Below are 25,605 nucleotides of genomic sequence, written 5' to 3' on the forward strand. Positions count from 1 at the left end.
TGGAGATTCTTCTGAGGGGAGTTCTTCCGCTTGGTCATTTTGGATAGTCCCTGGCGTGGTGAGGACCTGCAGGGCACTTCCCCTGTGCTGTGGTGTATAACTGGAGTTGGTGGGCGGGGCCGCATTCAGACCTGATGTCTGCCCCCAGCCCACCGCTGGGGCCACAGTCAGACTGGTGTGTGCCTTCTCTTCCCCTCTCCTAGGGGCGGGATTCACTGTGGGGTGGTGTGGCTCGTCTGGGCTACTTGCACCCTGCCAGGCTTGTGATGCTGGGGATCTGGCGTATTAGCTGGGGTGGGTAGGCAAGGTGCACGGGGGCAGGAGGGGCAGGCTTAGCTCGCTTCTCCTTAGGTGATCCACTTCAGGAGGGGCCCTGTGGCAGCGGGAGGGAGTCAGATCCGCTGCCGGAGGTTTGGCTCCGCAGAAGCGCAGAGTTGGGTGTTTGCGTGGAGCGAGCAAGTTCCCTGGCAGGGAACCGGTTCCCTTTGGGATTTCGGCTGGGGGATGGGCGGGGGAGATGGCGCTGGCGAGCGCCTTTGTTCCCCACCAAACTGAGCTTGTTGTCAGGGGGCTCAGCGGCTCTCCCTCCCTTTGTCCTCCAGCCTTCCCGTTTTCCGAGCAGAGCTGTTAACTTATGACCTCCCAGACGCTAAGTCGCGCTTGTTGTGGGAACACAGTCCGTCAGGCCCCTCCGCCTTTGCAAGCCCGACTCGGGGGCTCTGCTTGGCCGGCGAGCCGCCCCTCCGCCCCGGCTCCCTCCCGCCAGTCCGTGGAGCGCGCACCGCCTCGCCGCCCTTCCTACCCTCTTCCATGGGCCTCTCGTCTGCGTTTGGCTCTGGCGACTCTGTTCTGCTAATCCTCTGGCGGTTTTCTGGGTTATTTAGGCAGGTGTAGATGGAATCTAAGTGATCAGCAAGACGTGCGGTGAGCCCAGTGTCCTCCTAAGCCGCCATCTTGCTATTGTCCCACCTTTGGTTAAGTTTATTCCCGGGTATTTTAGTCTTTTTGGTGCAGTTGTAAATGGTGCTGTTTTTGTAAATTTCTAATTCTGTGACTTCATTGTTAGTGTAAAGAAATGCTACTGATTTCTGTGTATTAATTGTGTATCCATGGTTTGTTCTTTTTTTATTGATGTGGAATATAAATACATCACAGTTTGTTTAAAAAAATAACCTTTCATCTGAACATAAGTTAAAACTGGTCAGTATTATTCAAATGAGCATAGGACTTCAGGTTAAATACATGTAGGTGATCACTTCAATATTTTAATTTTATGGGTAATGTGCATTTTTAATTCCATGTTTATATAACCCTACTTTGGTAACAATTTATTGGTGGTAGCATAGTATAATTCTGTTGTAACACAATAAAAAGGCATAAAGTGAATTTTTAAACACTTAGGATAAATTCTAGTTGGTGTTGTGGATGCGTAAATACTTAAATAATCTATATGTCGTTTACCCAATCTTTTATAGGTTGTTTATAAAATATGGAAACATAGATAACATTTTATTTTTCAGAGAAGAAACCAAAGATGTCCTTGATGATATTATGTACATTTGACTATGCCTCTAGACTTTATGAACACCCTGTGCTCATCTTTAAATGGCAAATGAATTGCTTCTCAGCCATTTAGCTAAGATCAAGTGTAGTATCTGTTCTTATCAGCTTACATTGTAAATGAGAAGACTATGTTTTATTGTAATAAATTACTAGACTTCTACATTGTCATGAAACATTTATATCATAATGCAGTTTGTCTTATGGTGTAATGCATTTTTCCATGTAAAATATATTTTAATTGTGAATCATATCATTGAGCAAGGATTTAGCAACAATTATAAGAATGATCAATCATTTATGATCAAGAAAGCAACTTTAATAATCTAAAATAGGGAAGTCATGGCCCAATGATTAATTATGGAAATTTAGCCAGGAAGAAGATTTTAGTGATCTTCTAGCACAACTCATTTATCTTATAGATAAGGAAACTGAGGCTCAGATAAATTTGGCATCTTTCCCAGATCAAACAAATGAAGCATAGCAGAGCTGGGCCTAGAGCTCTGTTCTCTGTATTATTTTTCTGTTGTTGCATAACAAATCACCAAGAGCTTAGTGATTTAAAACAATAGTCATTTATTAATTCATAGCTCTGTGAATCAGAATCCCAGGTGATTGGACTGGTTTCTGTGCTTAGGTATCACAAGGCCAAAATCAAGGTTCTAGCCAGGGTGAACTCCTGCCTGGAGGTGATGGGAAAGACTCCACTTCCAAACCCATTCACCAAGTTGGCAGAATTCAGGTTCCAGTTGTTGTGGGACTGAGGTCCCCATTTCCTGGCTAACTGATGGCTGGAGTTCACTGTCAGCAGCTAGATACCTGTCTCTGGTCCTTGCACAGTCTCGCTCCATCATCAAAGCCAACAATGGTATGTCATTTCCTTTTCACAGTTCACATTTTTTACCTTCTCTTCTACAACCAGTCAGGGAAAGGTTTCTACTTTTAATGACTTATGAGATTAGATCAGGCCCACCTGGATAATGCCTTTTATTTTATTTTATTTTATTTTGTTTTATTTTTATTTTTTTGATGTTTATTTTTGAGAGAGAGAGAATCAGAGAGTGAGCAAGGGAGGGGCAGAGAGAGAGGGAGACACAGAATCCCGAGCAGGCTCCAGGCTCCAAGCTGTCAGCACAGGGCCTGACACGGGGCTGAAACCCACAGACCACAAGATCATGACCTGAGACAAAGCTGGACAACCTACTGAGCCACCCAGGTGCCCCTATGCCTTTATTTTACATTCAGCTGTGCATATAACATAATCAGAGGAGTGACATTTCCTCATATTCACAGGTTCCATGGATCTTTGTGGGAAACTCTGCCTGGTATATTCCTGAATTTACTGTGATTTTCTCTGTATTATACCATGCAGCCTCATACTAAGAGATCTATAATATAAATATAGATTAAAAGCTTACATTTATGTATAAAAAGCTTATCTATGTATCACATAAATATAACATTGATATTCATGTGGCTCATTCTATCACTTTACAAGATCTCTGTCCATTTTCTATCTTTTTCTGAACACCTTTATCTAAAATTGTGCCTTCTTCATTTCACTCTTATTCCCCTTATCCTGTTTGACTTTTCTTACCCTGCTTCATCTTTCTTATCTCTAGAATGTCAGTTCAGTGCAGGCAAGCTCCATGTCTGTTTTGTCTACTGTTATTCTCTCTGTGTTTAGAACAGTGCAGGCCCATGCCCTGTTCTTTAAATATTTATTGGAAATATTATGGCATATGTTAATATTCATAGGTTGGCTATAATGACTTGTTTAATTTTTATTAACTGGTTCCAGATGGAAAAAAAATTACTATGCTCAAATAGGGTTCCAGGGACGTCTTAAGTGAAGAAATCGCACATAGGAGGCATCTGGTAGACATAATTTGAGCTTTGAAATTGACATCTGTGAAATGTAATTCTCTCTCTCCTTTGAGCTTACTTAGAAAACTAACTTCTAGCAGTGTCAGATTGCTAGAATGCACTCCAGTATACTGAGTGTGGGGACTCCTTCCTCTACTCTTGGATTTAGTAGAGGTCAGCTACACAACCAGAAGTAAGAGGGATTATGATTTAGTCAAAAAGAAAAGAGAGATGGTAATTAAAATGCTATTCAATGTACAGAGGGATAATATTTGGAAATTAAAAAACTGTCCTTTCAAAGTTAAGTTTTAGCTGAGTAAGAGCAACAGAAGAAACAAACTAGGAAACAGATCACTGGTAGCAAAGCCCTTAATTTCAAGTGAGATAAAGAGAATAAAATAATTAATTTTGGAGATTAAACAGAACGTGTCAAACTTTTCAAATGATGATGTAGCCTAAGAATAGTTTATTAAAGAAGAGTGGGAAGGAAAATGAGGACAAGTGATGACTCTAGTAGGAAGCATATAGATGGGTTTATTTATCAAGGTTCATTTAGTTTCAGTTGTTAGGAACTAACATCAAACAATTGTAAGCAAAAACAATTTTTTTTTAATTAGTAAGAGAGAAAATGAGGTGGCAATAGTTCATTGACTCATGAAATTGAAAAGACCAAGGTTTTAAGAATGGTTGAATTCAGTGGCTGAAAGTCATCAGTGGAACGTTAAACTCTTCTCTCCATTAGTAATCTTTCCTTTCCTCTTCTTGCATTAAATTTAGGTCAACAGCTATCCCTGTGCTAGTCCCAAGCAGCCTCCATATTTTATTCTTCTAGTTTCAAGCTTACTAGAAGGAATTTCTCTTTCCTAGTAACTACAAATAAAATAATCCTAGGTCGTAGTTTAATTGGTATGATTTAGACCATTTACCCATCTATTAACCAATCACTAGAGTCAAGGAAACGGAATATAGTACTTGTCCATGCCTGCATCAATGCCCACTGCTAGCACTGAGTACATGGGGTGGAGTGGGTGGGCATAAATCTGTATAACTATGTGGACCTCTTGGAGAAAAATAGATTCTCCCACTCCTAGAATTGCCAGATTTAGCAGATAAAAATACAGGATTCTCATTTAAATTTGAATTTTAGATAAACACTGAATAAGTTTTTAGTATTAGTTACATCCCATGTGATATTTGGGACATACCTGTATTTTAAAAAGTGTTGTTTATATGGAATTTGAATTTAGCAGAATATACTGTATTTTGTCTGACAACTCTGCCCACACACCAACATTTCAGTGATTTATTCAAGAAACAGTTGGAATGGGCTAGGCAATCCACAATGATGAGCGTCCCCTACCATGGGAGTGAAGGGCTGTACCTTTCATGAGAATGCAGAAGTGATCTCCAGGCAAAAAGGTTGTAATAATAATAAGGGAAATGAAACACAACCTGCATTAATACAAACAAAGATAGAATAAAAGAGCCCACCGGAAGATTGTTACTAGGGAATGTAGGAAGAGGAGGATCTGAAAGGGAGAATTCGGCAATGTGGGTTGCCTGTATGACATCTGTTTCCCTCTCTTGTTTTATTTCAAGGCCTTCTCCCTTGATCTTCAGTGAAGGCCAGCCTTGGGTACAGGGGTTGACTTCTGATTGGACTAAGACTTACGTGGGGTTCTGTTCCTCTTATCTGTGAATGATTTTTACATGGGCATGTGACTCAATTCTGGCCACTGAAGCATATCGTTAAATGTACTGGGCTTCTAGGAAAGATTTTTGCCTACTCAGAAAGATGTGCACAAAGATACAATTTGTTGTACCTGGCTCTGATGCTGGAATTGGTGCTGCGAATTTGAAATAATGGAAGAAGCCAATCTGGAGACAAAGTTTATACACCAAGAATGACTGAATATGAGAAGATGGAAAGTGCCTCCTTGATGATCTGTCAATAAACTAACTCAGGAATCCGCTGACCTCTTGTAAGGCCAACAAATATGCTTCCTGATTGCTTAAAACACTTTAAAGTTTTATTTGCAGCTTGAAACATTTTAACTGACATACAGGAGATTCATGCTAAAAGTCACAATTTTTTATGTATTGGAGGTGACTTTTCTGTTTTGTTTGTTTGCTAATGGCCATAAACTAAAATCATGAAAATCTTTTTGTTTTCACTTAAAAGGTAAGATGTTTTCCATTTAAAAAAAAGGCTGTATGCTCTCCCTTAAAGTAGTCAGTGAAAACAAAAGCAAACATGTACTTTAGAATTAGAACTTATGGGGAAAAGAAATCACGGAAACTAATATTCATTCAGTGGTAATGTCTCTCTCTCCCTTTTTTTAAAAAGCAACAGTTACTTAATGAAACTTCAGAATTGACATCATAAATTGGCATGAATCTAGTTCTTTGAACTGTCATTATGGAATTTCCTAGTTGGTGAAGGATTCAGCTGCTTTTCACAGAAATATTTTATATCTTGGTGGAATGATGCCCCCATATACAGAGATACTGTTAGTGTGTCTTTTTAGGAATTATAAAAATATAACTTTTTAAAAAAGATGTCAATGGGAAAATCACTACTGGATGTTGTAAACAGGTCAACACAATATAATTCCTCTCTGCTTCTGATGTTAACATATGACAGTTGTTGAATTTTATGCCTATTTTTAGCTCTGATCTTAGGATCTCCACCTACTATTGGAAAATCCAGCTTGTAGCATCCCAGTCACTTCATTTTTACAACCGTATTCTGTTCATGAAGAATGTTAAATTTATACATACAGACTCATTCTATGTTTATGGTTACTGTGAAATATTTTCTTCCTCATTTTCTGAAGTAGATGCGCTGTAAAGAAAGCTGGGACATTTTGGTAAAGTGAACCTTAGTTTCTCATCCATTTATTCACATAAAAATTGACTGGCATTCCCAAATGGAGCAGGGAAGCATGAGGAATTTACATGATAAAATTATCATCAGTGTCCTATCTCTTAGGACTAGATTCAGTGACATACAAAAGAAAACTCAAACTTGGCCTAAGCATGATGGAAGGGCTCTCCCCCATGTGTAATAAAGGCTGATGCTAGGCAGTCCAGGGCTGGGATGCCAGCTCCATAGTCGTTGTGGGGTCAGATCTCTTTTTTATAGCTACCCTTTCATACTAAGCACGTGCCTTGAGTGTAGGGCTACTTCATAGAACGCCTGACATCGTGTCTACATTGCAGGAAGCAGGAAGGAATACTGAGTAAAGAACCAAAAGGTCTAATCTATCAAGATGAATCACATTCCTTTGAGGAGCCTTGGGGGAAGCCTTTCATACCAGCCATTTTAAGCCACTGAAGTATAAGCAGTACTTCTGCTTATATCTCATTGAATTATTCTTAGTCACGTGTGGGCCTTTGTGTCAAGAGAGACTACGAGTGACTTTTAGCTGGGTTCATTACCACCTCAAATAAAATTAACATTCTTCTCCCTAAGGAGAAGAGATTGGATAGAGAAGAGATGATTCTATCGCAGTCTGACACCGTATGCTTGAGATTACTTTTTAACCCCTAATGTAGTTGTATCAGATTCAGAACTTGATCAGAACTTGTACTTTTCTAATTTTTCCTTTGTCTCCTGACGTTTTTTAGACTATAGAATTTCTTTTGGGGTGGGAGTAACTTCACCAATCTACACTTAGATTTCCTGCAAATATGATTAGGTATGTAGATATGCCATATTCCATCCTGAAAATGTCTTAAGCTGAAGTGTTCATAATCAGCAAAACAACCTATATTCTCCTTTATCTGTTTGGTAAATTCAAAATACTGATTTAACACTAATAATCCTATCTTAAAGACTAAAAATAACTATATTTATTTTGCCTTAGTTGGTCACCTATGCGTCCCCAAATATTATATACCTTCAGTAACATAGGCTTTGTAGTAAAATTACTTTGTTGAAAGTTCACAAACAATAATTGGGAAGGTAGGGAGTACAAAAAGGGGTAAAATCAAAAGGTTCCCAAAATGTTAATTAATTCATATCAATAACTTGAAAGGTAAGTTGCAAAAACGTTTGAAAAAGTGAAACTCACTCACTCTAAGTACTAAGAAGGACTGACTTTGTTATTTCTGGGAAACTTGAGAGGTACTATGAGCATCCCTTTTCTGGAATGAAGCACACTGTACCTACTGCAGGGCCTTATTTATTTATTTATCTTAAAAATGTCCAGTCTTTCCACTGATTCTGTTATCACATCCATCATTATCTGCTGTCCAACTCAGCTACAGCCATTCCAGTCATCTTGGATGCACTTACTTAAGAGGATGCCAACAGGGTGCCACCACAGATCCAATTTGCTACTCCCAATGCAAAATGTAACTATGCTTTCCCTTCCTGAACTTGCCTATTGCCTTCTCTGTGATTCTTCTCACCCCTTTTTGCAGTAAACAGATCTGATGGGTGTTGTGAGTGTGGACATGATTAGCATGATACTCACCTTTAATTTTTCCTGTTCCTGTATTTCATGGGGCACAGAAATAATGGTAGAATTAGACACAGAGGCATCTTAAATTTTGCCAAAGCATGTGTCAGCTTTTAAACTCGGAAGCTTTCTAAAGGTGTAAGCTATTACCCACAGGTATGTTCTGTACCCTGCCTAGATCTGCTTAAACTAGAGATTGTGTGATTCCAGCCTATGTAATGATTTGTGACTACATGATACAAACTCAGCTCCACTCTGAATATAATCGAGTACGACTTTGTGGTTCCCAGAATTGACACCTACGGACGTGCCAACTGGTTCTTTAGCTTCTCAGGGTCTGCTATGCGTGAGTACTCGATAAATACACATTGAGTGAAAATCAGCACCATCTATAAGCAGACTGTGTCCAGTTTTGCGTTAGGTTTTTTTTTTTTTTTTTTAAATTTTTTTTTCAACGTTTATTTATTTTTGGGACAGAGAGAGACAGAGCATGAACAGGGGAGGGGCAGAGAGAGAGGGAGACACAGAATCGGAAACAGGCTCCAGGCTCTGAGCCATCAGCCCAGAGCCCGACGCGGGGCTCGAACCCGCGGACCGCGAGATCGTGACCTGGCTGAAGTCGGACGCTTAACCGACTGCGCCACCCAGGCGCCCCTGCGTTAGGTTTTTTAATCTACTAAACAAGTTTGTCCCATTGGGGGTCATCCTAATTTACCTGAAAGTAAACATTCTAGATTCTTTTCTCCTTGTACCAATGTTATGCTTTTTGGGAAATATTGTTACCCTTATTCTTTCTAAAGTTATTAGCAGTTCAGATTTCCCTTCACTAATTCTAATTTTTTTTCTGACCTCTATTTAAAAAAAAACACTATATCTATTTGATTTGTAATATATAAATAAAATGTAGAAGGCTATAAAAGGTGTAGGAGACTTCTCTTAACGGGAAATCACAATCATCACGATAGTAGTAACAGTGAATGCTATTTGTTGAGCACTTACGTCTAAGCACTGTACACGGTGCCTTTATTATAATCGTCCCTTCATAGCAACTCTGCAGATTAGGTATTATCCCATTTTACAGATGAGGAAAGTGAGATTTAGAGAGGCTAGGCATCTTAAATAAATTTACATTGCTAGGATATGACACTGCCAGGATTTGGAGCCAGGTATGTCTGATTACAACGCCCATGACAGTTACCTTACAGAGTGGACATGCTGGGAAAATTTCTTGGTGAGTGAAGATATTTCACAGCCTCAGAATTGTCTGTAATTAATGCTGGTGTATGTGGATAAAAAATGCCAGAAATTATTCCCCTGTCTTTCTTTGAAACGTTTGACAGTACTCACTTTAGGAATCATAGAAAGAGCACTGTACAGCACAGGGGGGAATAGGGACAGGAGTATTCTTGACCGAATCAAGGCAATGGTTAAAAGAAAAAGGCTTCCTTCTTCCTTTCCAGGTTCCTCATGCAATGGAAAAAGAGATTCTCTTCTCTTACCAGAAAACCACCTATTTAAGGAGGGATTCAAAGGCCAAACCAAAGGTGTATGAGAGCAGAATGAACTGTCTTTCTGAAATAAGTGTTCAGCCTTCTCCATTCATGCATCAGACTTAATGATATGATGACATTGCTACTATATTTGCATTGGACACTGTCACTGGCCGTTCTGCCAAAAAGAGCCATTTTTAGAACTGGGAGCTCGTGTATGAGTTTCCTGTTTGTACACTAGGTATCACAACCTTTCACTTTCTCAAGTGTGTGAAAGGCTTGAGGTTGAATTAGGTAAAGCTGTTTGCAGGTGTAGTCTCTTGCCCTCAATGTGGGTTACAGTGCTTAAAAACAACTTTTGAGGAAAACTTTCTGTTTGATGTGGATGGCGGTGAGAGCTATTTATGTATTGTGGAGTCAGTGTGATTCCCCGATGAGAAGAAAATTCCCAGCTAATGATCTAGCATTTGGGCTTGGGTCAAAGTGAATTACAGTATGGCTTTCAAACCTCAGTAGTCCCTTGCCCATCCTTGCAAGGGAGAGTTCTGGTGTTTCTGTGTGTTTTTTAATAGTGGAAAGGGTATGAGTAAAATCTGTATTTCTACTACTTCTAATCCCATGTGGCTAGGGCTTGGTCATCAATCTTCCCAGCCAAGAGACACCTTTTTTTTCCCCCCTTCAACCTTACTAAAACCACAAAGGTGGAGAGGAAAATGCCTATTTGTTAATGTCAGACACCGATTCAAATGGCTTACAGGCCCTAGTGAAGCATGAAGTAAGACTCCCATGAGTCAGAACTGGTTCTTTCAAACTTGTTTTTAGGTATGGGGTTGTTATAGGCATCAGGGCAGTTTGTAAAATAAAATCCTTTCCAGCTTATATATATTTGAAATGGAAGTGAATTTTGCTTTCAGTTTCGTACCGGTAGTTTTGGAAAATATCTTTTGTTTTGGCTTCCAAGTGATAAATTTTATTTTTCATTTCACGAAAACATTTTTCTTCACCAAAACTATGGTAATCTGAAAGTAGATAAACAAGATAACTAGAAATTGAGAATGCCTTTCTCATTCTCTTTCTAGATAGATAGATAGATAGATGTATATGGATATTTGTGTGTGTCTCTCTTTCATGTGTGTGTATGAGAGAGAGAGATTTATTTGGAGAATAAAAAAAATAAATAAATAGCTTCAACTGTATTAAATAAAAAAAAATGTTTATTCTTTTATTTTTCTTTGGATGTAGGTATTTTCTGATTGACTTCTTAGTTTGGTGTCTCACAGAGTCACATATATAGCTGTTGAAGTGACCTGCTATCTAGATGATGCCCAGTACAAATGTGGAGACCTGTAGTGTCTCCCTAGCATCATTCACTAGAAAACCATCCGCATAAGAAATAAAGTGATATATTGTGACTAATAGTTGTAGCACCAGATGCTCTTGTGTTGCCATGCTCTAATTTGGTTTTTAAGTTAAGGCTACTGGTAAAAAGAGTAATTTAAATTTACATGATACAGGGGCACCTGGGTGGCTCAACTGGTTAGGCTACTGACTTCCGGCCCAGGTCATGATCTCATGGTTCCTGAGTTGGAGCTCCACATCGGGCTCTGTGCTGACAGCTCAGAGCCTGGAGCCTGCTTCCGATTCTGTGTCTCCCTCTCTCTGCACCTCCCCTGCTCATGCTCTGTCTCTCTCTGCCTCTCAAAAAATAAATAAATGTTAAAAAAAAAATTTGAATTTACGTGATACAGATTCCATCCCTCCAGCCTAGGATTATAGGGACTTAAATTAATCACTCTAAACTTATCAACACATGATTTTTTCGTTTATCATCTCCATGTATTTAGTAACTACTTGACAACTGCTCTGTCTGTATCCCCACTTTCTTTGCTCTGCACTGATGATGCAGCTAGAGGAAGACTAAACTACACCCTCTTCTCGTCTGGAACATTCAGTGTGGCCATGGCGCGTCCTGTACAATAATATTATTTTACCCTCAGTGTTGCTATTCCATGTTGAATCAGCACAGTCTGTCTGCTCGTATGCATGTGTACGTTCTGTAAAGCAGCATCTTAGTGACTGGAGTATAGTGACCCCCTAGACGATTCCTTTTTTGTAAAAAGCTGTTAGAAGTCCCATTGGGGAAGCTGAAATGCCTGAGTTCCTTTTGTTTCTTAATAGAGTCGGATCTGGAAGGCCTTGACGATGTAGATACTATTTCCAGCAGCATTGAGCAGCAGCTGAAGGAAGCAGCGAGGCGCCGCAGACACGCGGGAGAGAACGATTACAACATTGAGGTGCTGCTGGGGGTGGACGACTCCGTGGTCCGCTTCCATGGCAAAGAGCACGTCCAAAACTACCTCCTCACCCTGATGAACATTGTGAGTAGCGACTCCTCTCTGAGGTTTTTTGATCTTTTAATTCACTTCTGTTCTATTCGCGTCTTTTGGCAGCCTATGTGAGGACTCCCACGACCGTGCCCCACATCCCAAATGTGGACATAACTGCATTAGATTCAGATCTTGATCTCTGGATTTAACATACAAGAATGCAAACATGAAGGAAGCATGAAACGAAATTTTCTTTTGGGTAATTGGCTAGTTTTCCATTGTCATCAAGGGGAAATCATAAATTTAAACAGTTATAAGATGGAACTATACCATGAATTGTGATTCTCATTTTGTTTTGAGGATAATCAAAACTCTCATGACTTTGTCCACCTGCCTTGATCTGGGCCACGAAGGATGAAATAGCATCAGTTTGTATCCTAGGTGGGTACCTGTTGCTAGAGCTTTTGAATAAGAGTGGTATTTTTCAACATTATACAAACTGAAGGTAATATATGTACAAGCATGGTCAACCCTTGGCTGCACCACAGTAATAAAGAGCTCTTTAAATTTTTCCTTTATTTCTCCTTTATGAGACTTAATCATAATGCAGAGGAAATTTAGTCCACATCCTAAAACTGGGATTCTCTTTTTCCTTGTGAATTGGCAGAGAGCAATTGAGGAGAAATAGTATATAAACCACCTACTTCTAAGACATAATTGAGATAGTAGTATACTCCATTTTATATACTTTACCTCCTAGAATTATGAAATACTTATTTTACTGATCTAACAAATTTATTACCTAAGCCTATTCTCTCTTCTTCACTTTTTGATTTTAATTTAATGTGTTTAGTTATCTATATTGTTTACCTTCTTCTTTCCATGCTTCAGATTCGATTTCAAATTATTATAATGGAGAAGAATAATTATTAATCATTATTTTATTTCTACTAATTTAAGCCTATACGTTAAATATGTTTTTGTTCATTGAGATGCTAGTTTATAAAATATACATATACCATGTGCCTGGTAAGATGGAAAGGCAGTATAAAAATGATTTTTATTTGCTCATTGGCCCTACTTGCTGCTATGAAGACCGAACATCACACAGAAAACAAATTATTAGCTTTGACAATAGATGTGTAGGGAAGATCATTGTTTGTAAATTACATGAATGTCTTCACCTATTAACTTTTTGTAGACTTGCTAAGTGATGAAACTCTGGGCATGCTGTTTAGCCTCTCTGCCTGCTTCAGTCTCTCCATGTACGTAATGAGAAAAATAATGGAACTTACCTCACAAGGCATGCTGAGAGGATTAAATGGGTAAAAATAAGTTGCTGTGCTTCATCTAGTGCTGTGTACACATGCAGAAGGAAACAGTCATGTTTTAGTTTTCCACATGAAATTTACTTCCAAAATTACCTAAAATTTAAAAACCCTAAGAAGATGCTATTCACGTGCCCTGGGCTGCTTTGTCCTACCAGCAGGGGTGGCAGCGAGTCATTATAGATTTATTAGGCTCCTTCCTGGTACTCAGAACTATACATGGAGTCATGCAGCAGAGATTTGATATGGTCCTTGTCCTCACAGACCTTATAATTTAGTCAAGAAGCAAAGAGAAAAATACATAGGAACTTTTTTTTTAAGTTAAGCAGTAAAAACATGCTGCTATAAGAGTTATAGGTGCTATAATGCTATAAATGCTGTTAAGACTTTGGAGAAGGCAGCTATGACAACAGTCATCCAAGTGGTCAAGGGTTGAGAGTATTAAATTAGGACTTAGGAGGCAGGGGCTTTCAATCTAGTTCTGCTACCGGTTGGCTCTGTGGCCTTAGGCAAATCACATCTCTGCCTGGGACTTCTTTTCTGTGTTTATAAACTTGAAAAGCTCCATACGATGTTCATTAATTCTGTAATTCATCAGAAGTTGGGAGTTAAACTGGGTCTTTAGAGATTTGTGTTTCTATGGTTGTGGGGTGTGTTTTGTTTCGTTTTTGCTTTGTTTGATTTTGTTTTTCTGAAGGGCCCACAAAAACATAAAAGATTTCTAGGTAGAATCTTTTGACAAGAAAGTAGAAATCGATAAAGCATATTTGTCAGACAGCAATTCTAATTTGAAGGGTGTCAAAGAATAAAACAAAGTACTACATTTTAGGTTTAATAACAGTCAAAAGGGCTGCTTTATTTTTAAGACCATTAGAAAGGTTAGATAATAGACTGAGTCTTTGTCTCAAATCCCAGAATTTGTTCTAAAGTCAATAGTGCATCAGAGAATGGAACTATAGTAGAGACAATAATTTTTAAAATTGAAGAAGTTCATCGCATCTGAAGTCATTGATGTAGGAAGGGGTTTGGCAGAGACAATAATAACACTCCTCCTTTTCTCTTCCCAAGTTCATAACCAGGTGAAAGCTAGACATGGTCATGAGACAGATGGAAAATGGTTTTATTATTGATGTGAGCTGAATTGCACATGACTTAAGTGTATAGCCACAAAGATTTTCCTTATTCTAAATCATTGATTCTCAGCAGAGGGCAGTTTGTCTCAGCCTCTGTCCCCAGGGACATTTGGCAATGTTTAGAGGATGTTAGTTGTCACAAATGGGAGGGGTGGTTGTTAATGCCACTAGCAGAAGAGGCCAGGGATGTTGCTAAACATAAAACACAAGGACAGCCCTACAAAACAAAGACTTATGAATTATCTAATCTAAAATGTCAGTAGTGCTAGAGTTGATAACTCCTGTTCTAAACTAGACAAACTTATAATTCCCATCCTTCTCCAAGTGAATAATTTCAGGTTTCCTTTATAAGAGTCGGCAGACTACTTTAAGCATGACAGACTGAAGACCAAATGTTTTCTTCTCCTTCCCACCCCCCATCGCCCTATTGTAGACTATTAAATCCCAAACAGTGAAATAAACACGCTCATTACCCTGTCTCAAATTGGTCAATTAGATAAGAGTTGGATAATGGTATTATAACAAAACTGCCTTAAGGAAATTTAAGGCAAAGAAAGTTGGTTTTTCCCCCCTAACAATGTTTGAATAGCTCTTACCGCCTATGTTAACCATGCTTTATGACTTCCCATGGTTGCCTAAAATCATGGTTCACCAAACTTGAGGCCTACGCAGACACACAGGCTTTCTTCATGTCATATAGGTTCATAACAGAAACTGTAGGAGAAAACTGAGCAAAAGAATCTACCTCTTTGCACTGATTTGGGGGAGAAATGTGTCCCGGTGGTAGAGAAAAGAACATGGTTTCTTTTTAACATCGTATGACACCTTTGCCTTATTTGAGTAGTCAGTGAATACATTCTTCCTTTAGTTTACTTGTTAGTCAATTTAGTTTCCATACCAGATCCCAGATGATATTTACTATACAGTTTCTGAACTATTGGAGTACTTTTATGTGTCCAAGTAATTTTCTTCATGATTGTTATTTTAATTTAAATTGACCTCATTTTTTAAGGAGAAGCTTGTGTTTCTTATTTCATAGTTTCTTATCTTTTTTTTTTTTTAATTTTTTTTTCAACGTTTATTTATTTTTGGGACAGAGAGAGACAGAGCACGAACGGGGGAGGGGCAGAGAGAGAGAGGGAGACACAGAATCGGAAACAGGCTCCAGGCTCTGAGCCATCAGCCCAGAGCCCAACGCGGGGCTCGAACTCACGGACCGCGGGATCGTGACCTGGCTGAAGTCGGACGCTTAACCGACTGCGCCACCCAGGCGCCCCACATAGTTTCTTATCTTAAAAAGGTCCTTGGGTGGCTCAGTCAGTTCAGTGTCCAGCTCGTGATTTCGACTCAGTTCATGATCTCATGGTTTGTGAGATTGAGCCCCCCATCAGGCTCCATACTTGGTGTGGAGCCTACTTGGGATTCTCTCTCTCCTCTCTCTCTGCTCCTCCCCCACTTGTGCGTGTGCACTCTCTCTCTCAAAATAAATAAACGTTTAAAAAAAAAGAAGTTCTTAAATTGTTAAATGGTAAGCATCTGTTTACTAAAAGAATGGATAAATGAACAAATGAGTATAAATAACAAAGATTATGAACAATCTTGGGAGGCAGAAATTTGGACTTGAGGCAAGAGGATATAGATGACAAATGAAGGCTTTTAATCTGCTTGATGATATGATAAAAACACATGAAAAAAGTCAGTTAACATTTCTTGGGTGTCTTTTTTTTCAAGTTTATTTCAAGATGGGAATTATTATTGCCCTTTATCTAGAGGGAATGGACTTTAAAATGTTAATAAAATTGAGATAAATTTTTAAAATTATTTGAGTGTGTCAAACAGTCTCAAATAATGATAGTGGTGCTGGTAGTCATTCAAAGAAGACAGAGTGGAGCTTCCTGGTTGGTGATTACATCAAGGTGCTGGGAAAGCGGTATCCTTGGAAAAGAGCACGGAAGTTCCATACCCTGCCTCCATATGCTCTGCACATCTCCCCACGTCCATTGACCTATGTATCTCTTCCAGTTGACTGCTCCTGAGTTATATGCTTTATTTAAAACTCAGCAGGGGCACCTGGGTGTCTCAGTTGGTTGAACATCCAACTTTGACTCAGGTCACTATCTTGCAGGTCATGAGTTCAAACCGCACATTGGGCTCATTGCTGTCAGCCTGTCAGCGCAGAGCCCGCTTTAGATCCTCTATCCCCCTCTCTCTGCCCCTCCCCTGCTTGTGCTTTCCCCAAAATAAATACATATTTTAAAATAAATACATAAAAATCAGTAAATGTGGGGGTGCCTGATTGGCTCAATTGGTTAAGCGTCCAACTTCGACTCAGGTCATGATCTTATGGTTTGTGATATCGGGCCTTGAATTGGGGTCCCTGCTGTCAGCACAGAGCCTGCTTCAGATCCTTTGACCCCACCCCTGCACCCTCCCCCATGCCTGCTCTTGCTCAAAAGTAAACATTAAAAAAATAAAAAATAAATAAAAATCAGTAAATGCATAGGAGGTAGTAGTCTATAGAGGAAAGGCAAGAGAGCCTAGCACCTACAAGGTGACAGGTGACAGGCCTTGTACCAGTAGCAACTTCTCACTGTCTTGGTTTCCTTACCGATAAGGTGGGAATAGCAGTCCCGTGCTCACAAAGGAGTTCTAAAGAGGAAGGAGACTGTGAATACAATATGCCTGGAAATAACAAGGTGCTTTGAAGGTGGGAAGTTCACATTTGCGTTAAAAGAACTCAAAGCTCTTCCCACAGCTTGCTCTTTCCCACAGGTCAACAAGAAAGGGAAATAGGAAGCTCATCATGTGAGGATACGTGTTTGCAAGTATTTACTGTGAATCTCACCTGTTTGCAAGTATTTACTGTGAATCTCACCCGGGCAGAGGGCTTTCCCAAAACAAAAGAGTGAAGTGTTTGGGAGATCTAAACAAGGAGCATAGTCTCCCACCCTCAACCTGAGGCTCCTGATTTTCCCAGAATCTCAGAGCAGGAGACACTGAAGAATTTGCTCCTGGTGATGTGTGGAGACTTAGACCGAGCCCTATCTCAGTCCCAGTCTTATGAACCCTGATGCCTTTTCCCACTGATGCTCCTGGAGCAATATCAGGAGACAGAGGGCTGCAAACCTCTCTGAGTTGGTTTCCTCCTCAGGAGTCACTGGGAGTGGGGACAGGCACAGTGTTCTGCTCTCTTCCTTGGACCATTCCTTTCTACAAAGCAGAAACCTTACATGGCTGGGCTTGGGGCAACAAAAACTGGTGCCACCAGGGTGCACACAATGACCAGTTTTATCAGGGGAAGGGCAGAAGAGAAAACTCTACCTGGGTGTTTAGGGCAGAAAAGGGTCTGGGGAAAAAAAAGCAGCTGCCATGCTGTGAGAACACTCAACTCGGTGGAGAGGCTCACGTGAAGAAAAACCAAGGGCCCCCAGCCAACAGCCAGCATCACCTTGCCAGCTGCATAAGGATGCCACCTCAGAAGTGGGATCCTTCTCTCTGCTTCAGCGAGCCTTCAGTTGAATAGCGCCAGCTGACAAGTGACTTGCTTCATGACAAACCAAGCTAGAACCAACCACCCAGCCAAGTTGCTCCCAAATTCGTGACCCATGGAAACTGTGAGAGAGAAGAAATTATCACTGTTGCTTTAAAAGAGAAGGAGGAGGAGGAGGAGGAAGAGGAGGAAGAGGAGAAGACAGGGTTATTGTGAGGAGAAACTTATTTAGAAAATTCAAATTATATTTCATATTTATTTTACCTCAGGCTACTCATAGTCTAAATATAATCAAGAAAACATTTGAAACACAGTGTCTTATATGTCAGGAATAATGGTAAACATTAAAAAAAATTATTTGCCACTTTATTTATTTTTGCTCTATGCTGTCCTTTTCATCCTGTGACTTACTTATTTTACAACTAGAAGTTTATACCTCTTAATCCCTTTACCTACCCCTGCCCTCATTTACTTGCTATTTTAAATTAGCCACGTTAAACACCTTTTTGACACAAATATATTTCATCTCTTCCAGGGCCATATTGCCTGGTGATAGTAATGATTTTGTCATATATGAGTGTGGTAAAGTTAAAAGCTATTTGCCATATGAATCTGGGAATTTGGACACTGGAAAGGCAGTTCACTAAATTAGCACTTTTCCCTGAGGGTTTAAGGATCAAGTGAATAAGTCTGAAGAGGCTCTGAGATGATTTTGCTATAATTCCCTAAGAGGGAGAGGGTACTATCTACCCATCCCCTGGGTTCCTCTGAATCAGTGAAGGAGGGAGTAGTAGTCAATTGCCTTCCATCTTCTTTTATTTTTAACTCTTTCTTTTTTGTAGATCTTGAAATTTATTCAGGTCTCATCTATAAAGAAGAAATAAACAGATATGATTATATTCTAAAACAACATGACTAATAACCGGTTATTCCTAGATTCTTGGCAAGCTTTTTATGTTTTGAACAAGATATATGTGACATGGGTTAAGTCCTTGCTAGGATCTCATATCATACCTGGTTATGTTAAGAAATTTTAGTTTTACTATTTTGTAGCATGGCTGACTTGCGAGGAAAGTGGTTCTCAGCTATGGGGTGTGTCCCATTATACAAATATTGATCCCATTGCCTACTATGTACAACGCCTTTGTAGGCTTAGGAAGTAATCCCAATAAACACACTAGAAAATTCTCTGCCCTCTTGGAGCTTGGAAGAGGAGACAGGTAATAATAAAATGAAATAAACATGTAAGTTTAGGTAGTAATAACTGCTGAGAAGAAAAATAAATAATAATGAAGAGATACTGTCAAGGAGAGAAGAGGCAAAGTGGGGAATATTTGGGATAGGAGATTAGGAAAAGCATCTCTGAGATATTATGTGGGCAGAGATATAGAAATTCTGTGAGGAAGAAAGCTGGAAAGAGTGATCCAGTCAAATGGATCATTAATTGCAAAAGTTCTGAGTCAAGAAAGAGCTTCTGAATCAGGAGTGTTTGGGATACAGGCCTAAGCGTTAGTGTTTTCTAAGCCAAATGGGTAATTGTGATGAAAACTCCTAGTTAAAAATCACTAGTAGGACAATAAAAGCAGAGAATTGGGAGGAGAGATTAGGAATAAATCTTTGAAAATAAAGAAATAGAAATGAAATTTCTTAGAGTAAAAAATATACGTAATTGGACTATCCTGGAAGTTTTTCCAGCAGTGTTCTTTGTATTTTCTATTCAAATCCTATTGCCAGAGATCTGTTATGTGAGTAACAATGAAGTTTGCTTTACTGAACTCTGAGTATTCTAGGCAGGTAAAAAATTTTTCTTGATCTGAAGATAGAGTTTATTTAAAACAAAATCTTTTGACTTGCTAATTTCTACTTAATGTGCTTTAGTACATTTACACTGTTTCTTTAAAAAAAAACTATTTAAATTCTAGTGAGTTCACATACAGTGTAATATTAGTCTCAGGTGTACAATATAGTGATTCAACACTTCCATACATCACCTGGGATGAAGGGTGCTCATCACAAGTGCACTCCTTAATCCCCATCACCTAATTCACCCATTCCACCAGCCACCTCCCCTCTCATAACCATCCGTTCATTCTCTATTAAGAGTCTGCTGGCCTCTCTTTCTTCCCTTTCCCCGTTTCTTTGTTTCTTACATTCCACGTATGAGTGAAATCATATGGTATTCATCTTTCTCCGATTGATTTATTTAGCATAATACTTTGTAGCTCCACCCATGTCCTTGCAAATGGCAAGGTTTCATTCTTTTTTATAGCTGAGTAATATTCAGTTAACATATATATATGTATATATATATACACACATATACGTATATACACATATATATATACATACATACACACATATATATACATACACACATATATATGCATACACACATATATATATACACATACATACATACACATATATGTATATATATATACACATACGTATACACACACATATATATACATACATATGTATATATATACACGTATACATATATATGTATACGTGTATATATATGTGTATATATGTGTATATATATATATATGTGTGTATATATGTGTATATATGTATATGTGTATACATATATACACATATATATACATATATATATACACATATATATGTATATATATGTGTGTGTGTGTATATATATATATATATATATATTCTTTATCATTCATCAGTTGATGGCCACTTGGGCTGTCTCCATAGTTTGGCTTTTGTTGATCGGCTGCTATAAATATCAGGGTGCATATATCCCTTTGAATTAGCATTTTTGTATTTGGGTAAATACCACTAGTGCAATTGCTAGATCTTGGGTAGTTCTATTTTTAACTTTTTGAGGAACCTCCATACTGTTTTCCAGAGTGACTGCATCAGTTTGCATTCCCACCAACAGTGTAAGAGGGTTCCCCTTTCTTATACCCTCTACAATACCTGTTGTTTCTTATGTTCTTGAGTTTAGCCATTCTGACAGGTGTGAGGTGGTATCTCATTGTAGTTTTGATTTGCATTTCACTGGTGAGTGATGTTGAGCATCTTTTTATGTGTCTGTTGGCCATCTGTATATGTTTGGAAAAATATCTATTCATGTCTTCTGCCCATTTTTAAATTGGATTATTCATTTTTGAGTTTTGTAAGTTTTTTATAGATTTTGGATACTGACCCTTTATCGGATATGTCATGTGCAAATATCTTCTCCCATTCTGTGGGTTTTAGTTTTGTTGATTGTTTTCTTTGCTGTGCAGAAACTTTTTATTTTGATGAAGTCTCAATAGTTTATTTTTGCTTTTGTTTCCCTTGCCTCAGGAGACCTATCTAGAAAAAAGTTGCTATGGCCAAAGTCAAAGAGGTTCCTGCTTGTGTTCTTCTCTAGAATTTCAATGGTTTCATGTCTCACATTTAGGTCTTTAACCAATTGTGAATTTATTTTTGTGTGTGGTGTAAGAAAGTTGTTCAGCTTCATTCTTTTGCATGTAGCTGTCCAGTTTTCCCAGCACCATTTGTTGAAGAGACATTCTTTTTCCCATTGGATATTCTTTGCTGCTTTGTAGAAGATTAATTGACCATATAGTTGTGGATTCATCTGAGTTTTCTCTTCTGTTTGATTACTATGTGTCTGTTTTTGTGCCAGTACCATAATGCTTTGATCACTACAGCTTTGCAATATAACTTGAAGTCCAGAATTGTGATGCCTGCAGCTTTGCTTTTCTTTTTTTTTTTTTTTTTTAATTTTTTTTTCAACGTTTATTTATTTTTGGGACAGAGAGAGACAGAGCATGAACGGGGGAGGGGCAGAGAGAGAGGGAGACAAAGAATCGGAAACAGGCTCCAGGCTCTGAGCCATCAGCCCAGAGCCCGACGCGGGGCTCGAACCCACGGACCGCGAGATCGTGACCTGGCTGAAGTCGGACGCTTAACCGACTGTGCCACCCAGGCGCCCCTGCTTTTCTTTTTCAAGATGGATTTGGCTATTTGGGGTCTTTTGTGGTTCCATACAAATTTTAGGATTGCTTTTTATAGCTCTGAAAAATGCTGTTGGTATTTTGATAGTGATTGCATTAAATGTGTAGATTGCTTTGGGTAATATAGACATTTTAATAATATTTGTTCTTCAAATCCATGGGCATGGAATGTCTTTCCATTTCTTTGTGTCATCTTCAGTTTCTTTCATCAGTATTTTATAGTTTTCAAAGTACAGTCTTTCACCTCTTTGGTCAGGTTTATTCCTAGGTGTTTTATTGGTTTTGATGCAATTGTAAATGGTATTGATTCCTTAGTCTCTTTTTCTGCTGCTTTATTATTGGTGTATAGAAATGCAGTAGATTTCTGTATGTTGATTTTGCATTTTACAACTTTACTGAATTTGTGCATCAGTTCCAGCAGGTTTTTGGTGGATTCTTTACCATTTTCTGTATATGGTATGATGTCATCTGCAAATAGTGTCTTCCTTGCTGATTTGGATGCCTTTTGGTTTTTTGTTGTTGTCTGAATGCTGTGGCTAGGATTTTCAGTACTATATTAAATAACAGTGGTAAGAATGGATGTCCCCATCTTGTTCTTGACCATAGAGAAAAATCTCTCAGTTTTTCCCTCTTGAGGATGATGTTAGCTGTGGCTTTTTTCATATATGACCTTTATCATATCGAGGTATGTTTCCTCTAAACCTACTTTGTTGAGGATTTTTATCATGAATGGGTGCTGTACTTTGTCAAATGCTTTTGTTGCATCTATTAAAATGATCATATGGTTCTTATCTTTCTCTTATTGATGTGGTGTATCACATTGACTTGTGAATATTGAACCACCCTTGCAACCCAGGAATCAATCCCACATGAGCATGGTGAATGGTTTATTTAAACATATTTTTGGATTTGGTTTGCTAGTATTTTATTGAGAATTTTTGCATCCATGTTCATCAGGGTTATTGGCCTGTAGTTCTCTTTTTCAGTGGAATCTTTATCTGGTTTTGGTACCAGTGTAATGCTGGCCTCATAGAATGAATTTGGAAGTTTTCCTTCCTTTTCTATTTATTGGAATAATTTGAGGAGAATAGGTAGTAACTCTTCTTTAAATGTTTGGTAGAATTTGCCTATGAATACATCTGGTCCTGGACTTTTGTTTGTTGGGAGTTTTTTGATTTCTGATTCAATTTCTTTACTGGTTATCAGTCTGCTCAAGTTTTCTATTTCTTCCTGTTTCAGTTTTGGTAGTTTATATGTATCTAGAAATTTGTCTGTTTCTTCTAGGTTTTCCAGTTTGTTGGCATATAGTTTTTTATAATATTCTCTAATAATTATTTGTATTTCTGTGGTGTTGGTTATTTCTCCTCTCTCATTTATGATTTTATTTATTTGGGTCCTTTCTCTTTTCATTCTGGTAAGTCTGGCTAGAGGTTTATCAATTTAATTATTTTTTTTCAAAGAACCAGTTCATGGTTTCATTGAGCTCTTATGAAAAATATTAAATTTGGAGAAGCTTGGTGAAGCATGCATAGGAATACTTTATATTATTTTTGCCCCTTTTTTGGAAGAGTGAGATTATTTCAAAGTGAAGTTAAAAATAAAACTAAATATAATGAAATAACCCTGATTTTATGCTTTCCCTTGTTTCATTTATTTTTCTTTAAATTTTGTAGTATAAAATGATCTTTTTTGGAGACTTCAGTTATGGATAGAGATAAGTAGTCAAAAGAAATGGCCAATGTATTTTTGCCAATCACACATGAGAAAATATACAATAGGTAATATAATAGTAAGTGAAATCAGTATTATGTATTATAGAACATCACTCTTAAATATCAACTTTTATTAAAGTATAACTTTAAGTTAAACATTATGAGATTTTGTTTAAAGTGACATTTTCATTTCAGTGTAGTTCTCTTTCAGATACCTTGAGAGATTATAACAAACAAATTGCATCTTGTCTATATGTCTTTCACTTTCTCAGCCCCCTATTATTCAAGCCAGAAAACTTCTTTCATCATAGAGATGTTTTTCCCTTTGAGGATGCACTTTACTAGGGGAAATTAAGGTTGAAAATGTATAATGAAATCTAGAAAATATTAATTGAAACAAAAAAGCCAAGAAAACAAACCAGTGTCTGACACAGAGTAAACATGCAGTAAAACTTAATTAATACAGTGTTTTAACAAATATTTTAATGTTATATACCAGGTATATGGAGGTGAACACAAAAGACTTACTTCCTACCCATCCCAAGATTACAGACTAGTAGGAAAATCAAATAAATGCTTCCTAGGTTATGATACAAGCCATGCAGGGAAGCAACACTTTGCTTGGAAAGGGAATATGAGAGCAAGTGGATGATAGGGATTTTACATAGCCACGATGGTAAAGAACACCTTCGACCAAGAAGTGATGGTTAAATTGAGACCTAAAATAAAAGGAAGAGCCAGCCATTGACAATGCCACGCATTTTAGTTATTAAACAAAGCTGCTATGGTTTGAGTCTAGCACGCAAGGAATCTGATGAAGCGTGAAGAAGGTGGCAAGCACCTTTCAAATCACGGGAGGAGTTTGAATTCAATTTTAAGTCAATTAAGGGAAAGCCAATTTTGAAGGCCTCTTTCTGTGTTGCAGAGAATGGGTTGGAGAGGTTTAGAATGAAGGGAAACCAATCGGAACTCAATTGTAGATGTGTTCATAAGAGATGATGGTTTATTGGATAGTGATGATTGCAATAACAAGGGAGTATTTGTGGTAGAATCAACCGGATTTGCCAGTGGATCAGAAGGGGCCTGAGGGAAAGGGGTGATTTATAATTTTCTGGCTTAAACACTGCTGGATGATGACAGTTCCATTTATGTAGATAAGGTGGTCTACAGATCAAACAAACAGAATGTGTGGAATCAATGTTAGTATTGAAATCTTTGAAGATATTTAAAATCATCTAGTTTCAAGTGTAGTTTCAAAAGAACAGTTTCATGTTGTTAAGTATGACAGCTTATGCTACAACCAACTAACTTTTAGCCTTTGCTCTGTGCCTGGTCTTATGCTAAATATTTTACCTGAATTGTATAACACTCCTCAACCCTGAAATATGCTCACTTTTAGTCTTAGTTTATAAATGAGGAGATTGAGATTTAGAGAGGTTAGGTGACTTTCCCATAGTCTTACAGCTAATAGGTAGCAGAGACATAACTTGAGCCTAGATCTCTGTCTTTGGAGCCCAGTGCTGTTTCCTCCCTAAGCTTTACTGCTGTTGTTACAAAGTCCAGGTTTTTTGTATATCTCTTGCCAGATAAAACTCTGATGTCTTTCCTTTACCTGTTTCTGTGTCTTATTAAAATACCATTCAAGTCATTGAAGTGAGAATTCAGTACCTTGCTAGATTGAATCAAATCAATTAGCAATCTAGTTTAAGATTCTCTGTAATAGGGCAGTGAAGCAGATTTTGTGGTTGGGAGTGTGTGTTGTTTTCAATGTGCCAGAAGTTCCTGGTCACTAGCCCTTTGCTATCTGTAGCAAAGGTACAGAGGAGCAAAGGTACCTGTCAGAGCGAAGGTACCTATCAGAGCAAAGGTACCTGTAGGTAGGTATCCTAACAATATACTAAGATCTGTGATGTGATCTGGGTCTATTGTGCCTATTAAAATTTTCAGTGTTCTTCAGAGAATTGAGTCTATGATTTAATCTCAGGATTTATCAAGTGAAAAGAAAACAATTCATTTAAAAGGTACTTCCCAGTATGAGAAATAACCATACTTCCAAGTATCATTAATTAAGAGAGAACTCATTTTTTTTATACTGAAGTCAGCTACTTATGATGTACAGTAAACTGATAACATCATTGTGTTATATGGACATGGCAGGCTTCCCTTCCCATTTCTAACATTAGAATTAACATCAATCCTCTAGACATTGATTCATCCAGCATCCATACTTTTCTATAGGCCAACTCCTGTTTGCTTCTAGGG

At 38.2% G+C, this 25,605-nt stretch overlaps 1 protein-coding gene and 1 pseudogene across 1 annotated transcript in view; both read left to right on the forward strand.

The window, feature by feature from the left end:
* The window catches only part of ADAMTS3 (ADAM metallopeptidase with thrombospondin type 1 motif 3), a 274,684-nt gene that overhangs the window by 196,287 nt on the left and 52,792 nt on the right, over nucleotides 1-25,605 (forward strand). The window contains exon 5 of the mRNA XM_043572504.1: nucleotides 11,561-11,760. Within this exon, the coding sequence (XP_043428439.1) occupies nucleotides 11,561-11,760 (200 nt within the window). The remainder of the gene's footprint in view (nucleotides 1-11,560; nucleotides 11,761-25,605) is intronic.
* On the forward strand, nucleotides 1,617-1,777 carry LOC122479309 (annotated as a pseudogene).

The sequence above is a fragment of the Prionailurus bengalensis genome, chromosome B1 (genome assembly GCF_016509475.1).
Source record: "Prionailurus bengalensis isolate Pbe53 chromosome B1, Fcat_Pben_1.1_paternal_pri, whole genome shotgun sequence".
Lineage (NCBI taxonomy): Eukaryota > Metazoa > Chordata > Mammalia > Carnivora > Felidae > Prionailurus > Prionailurus bengalensis.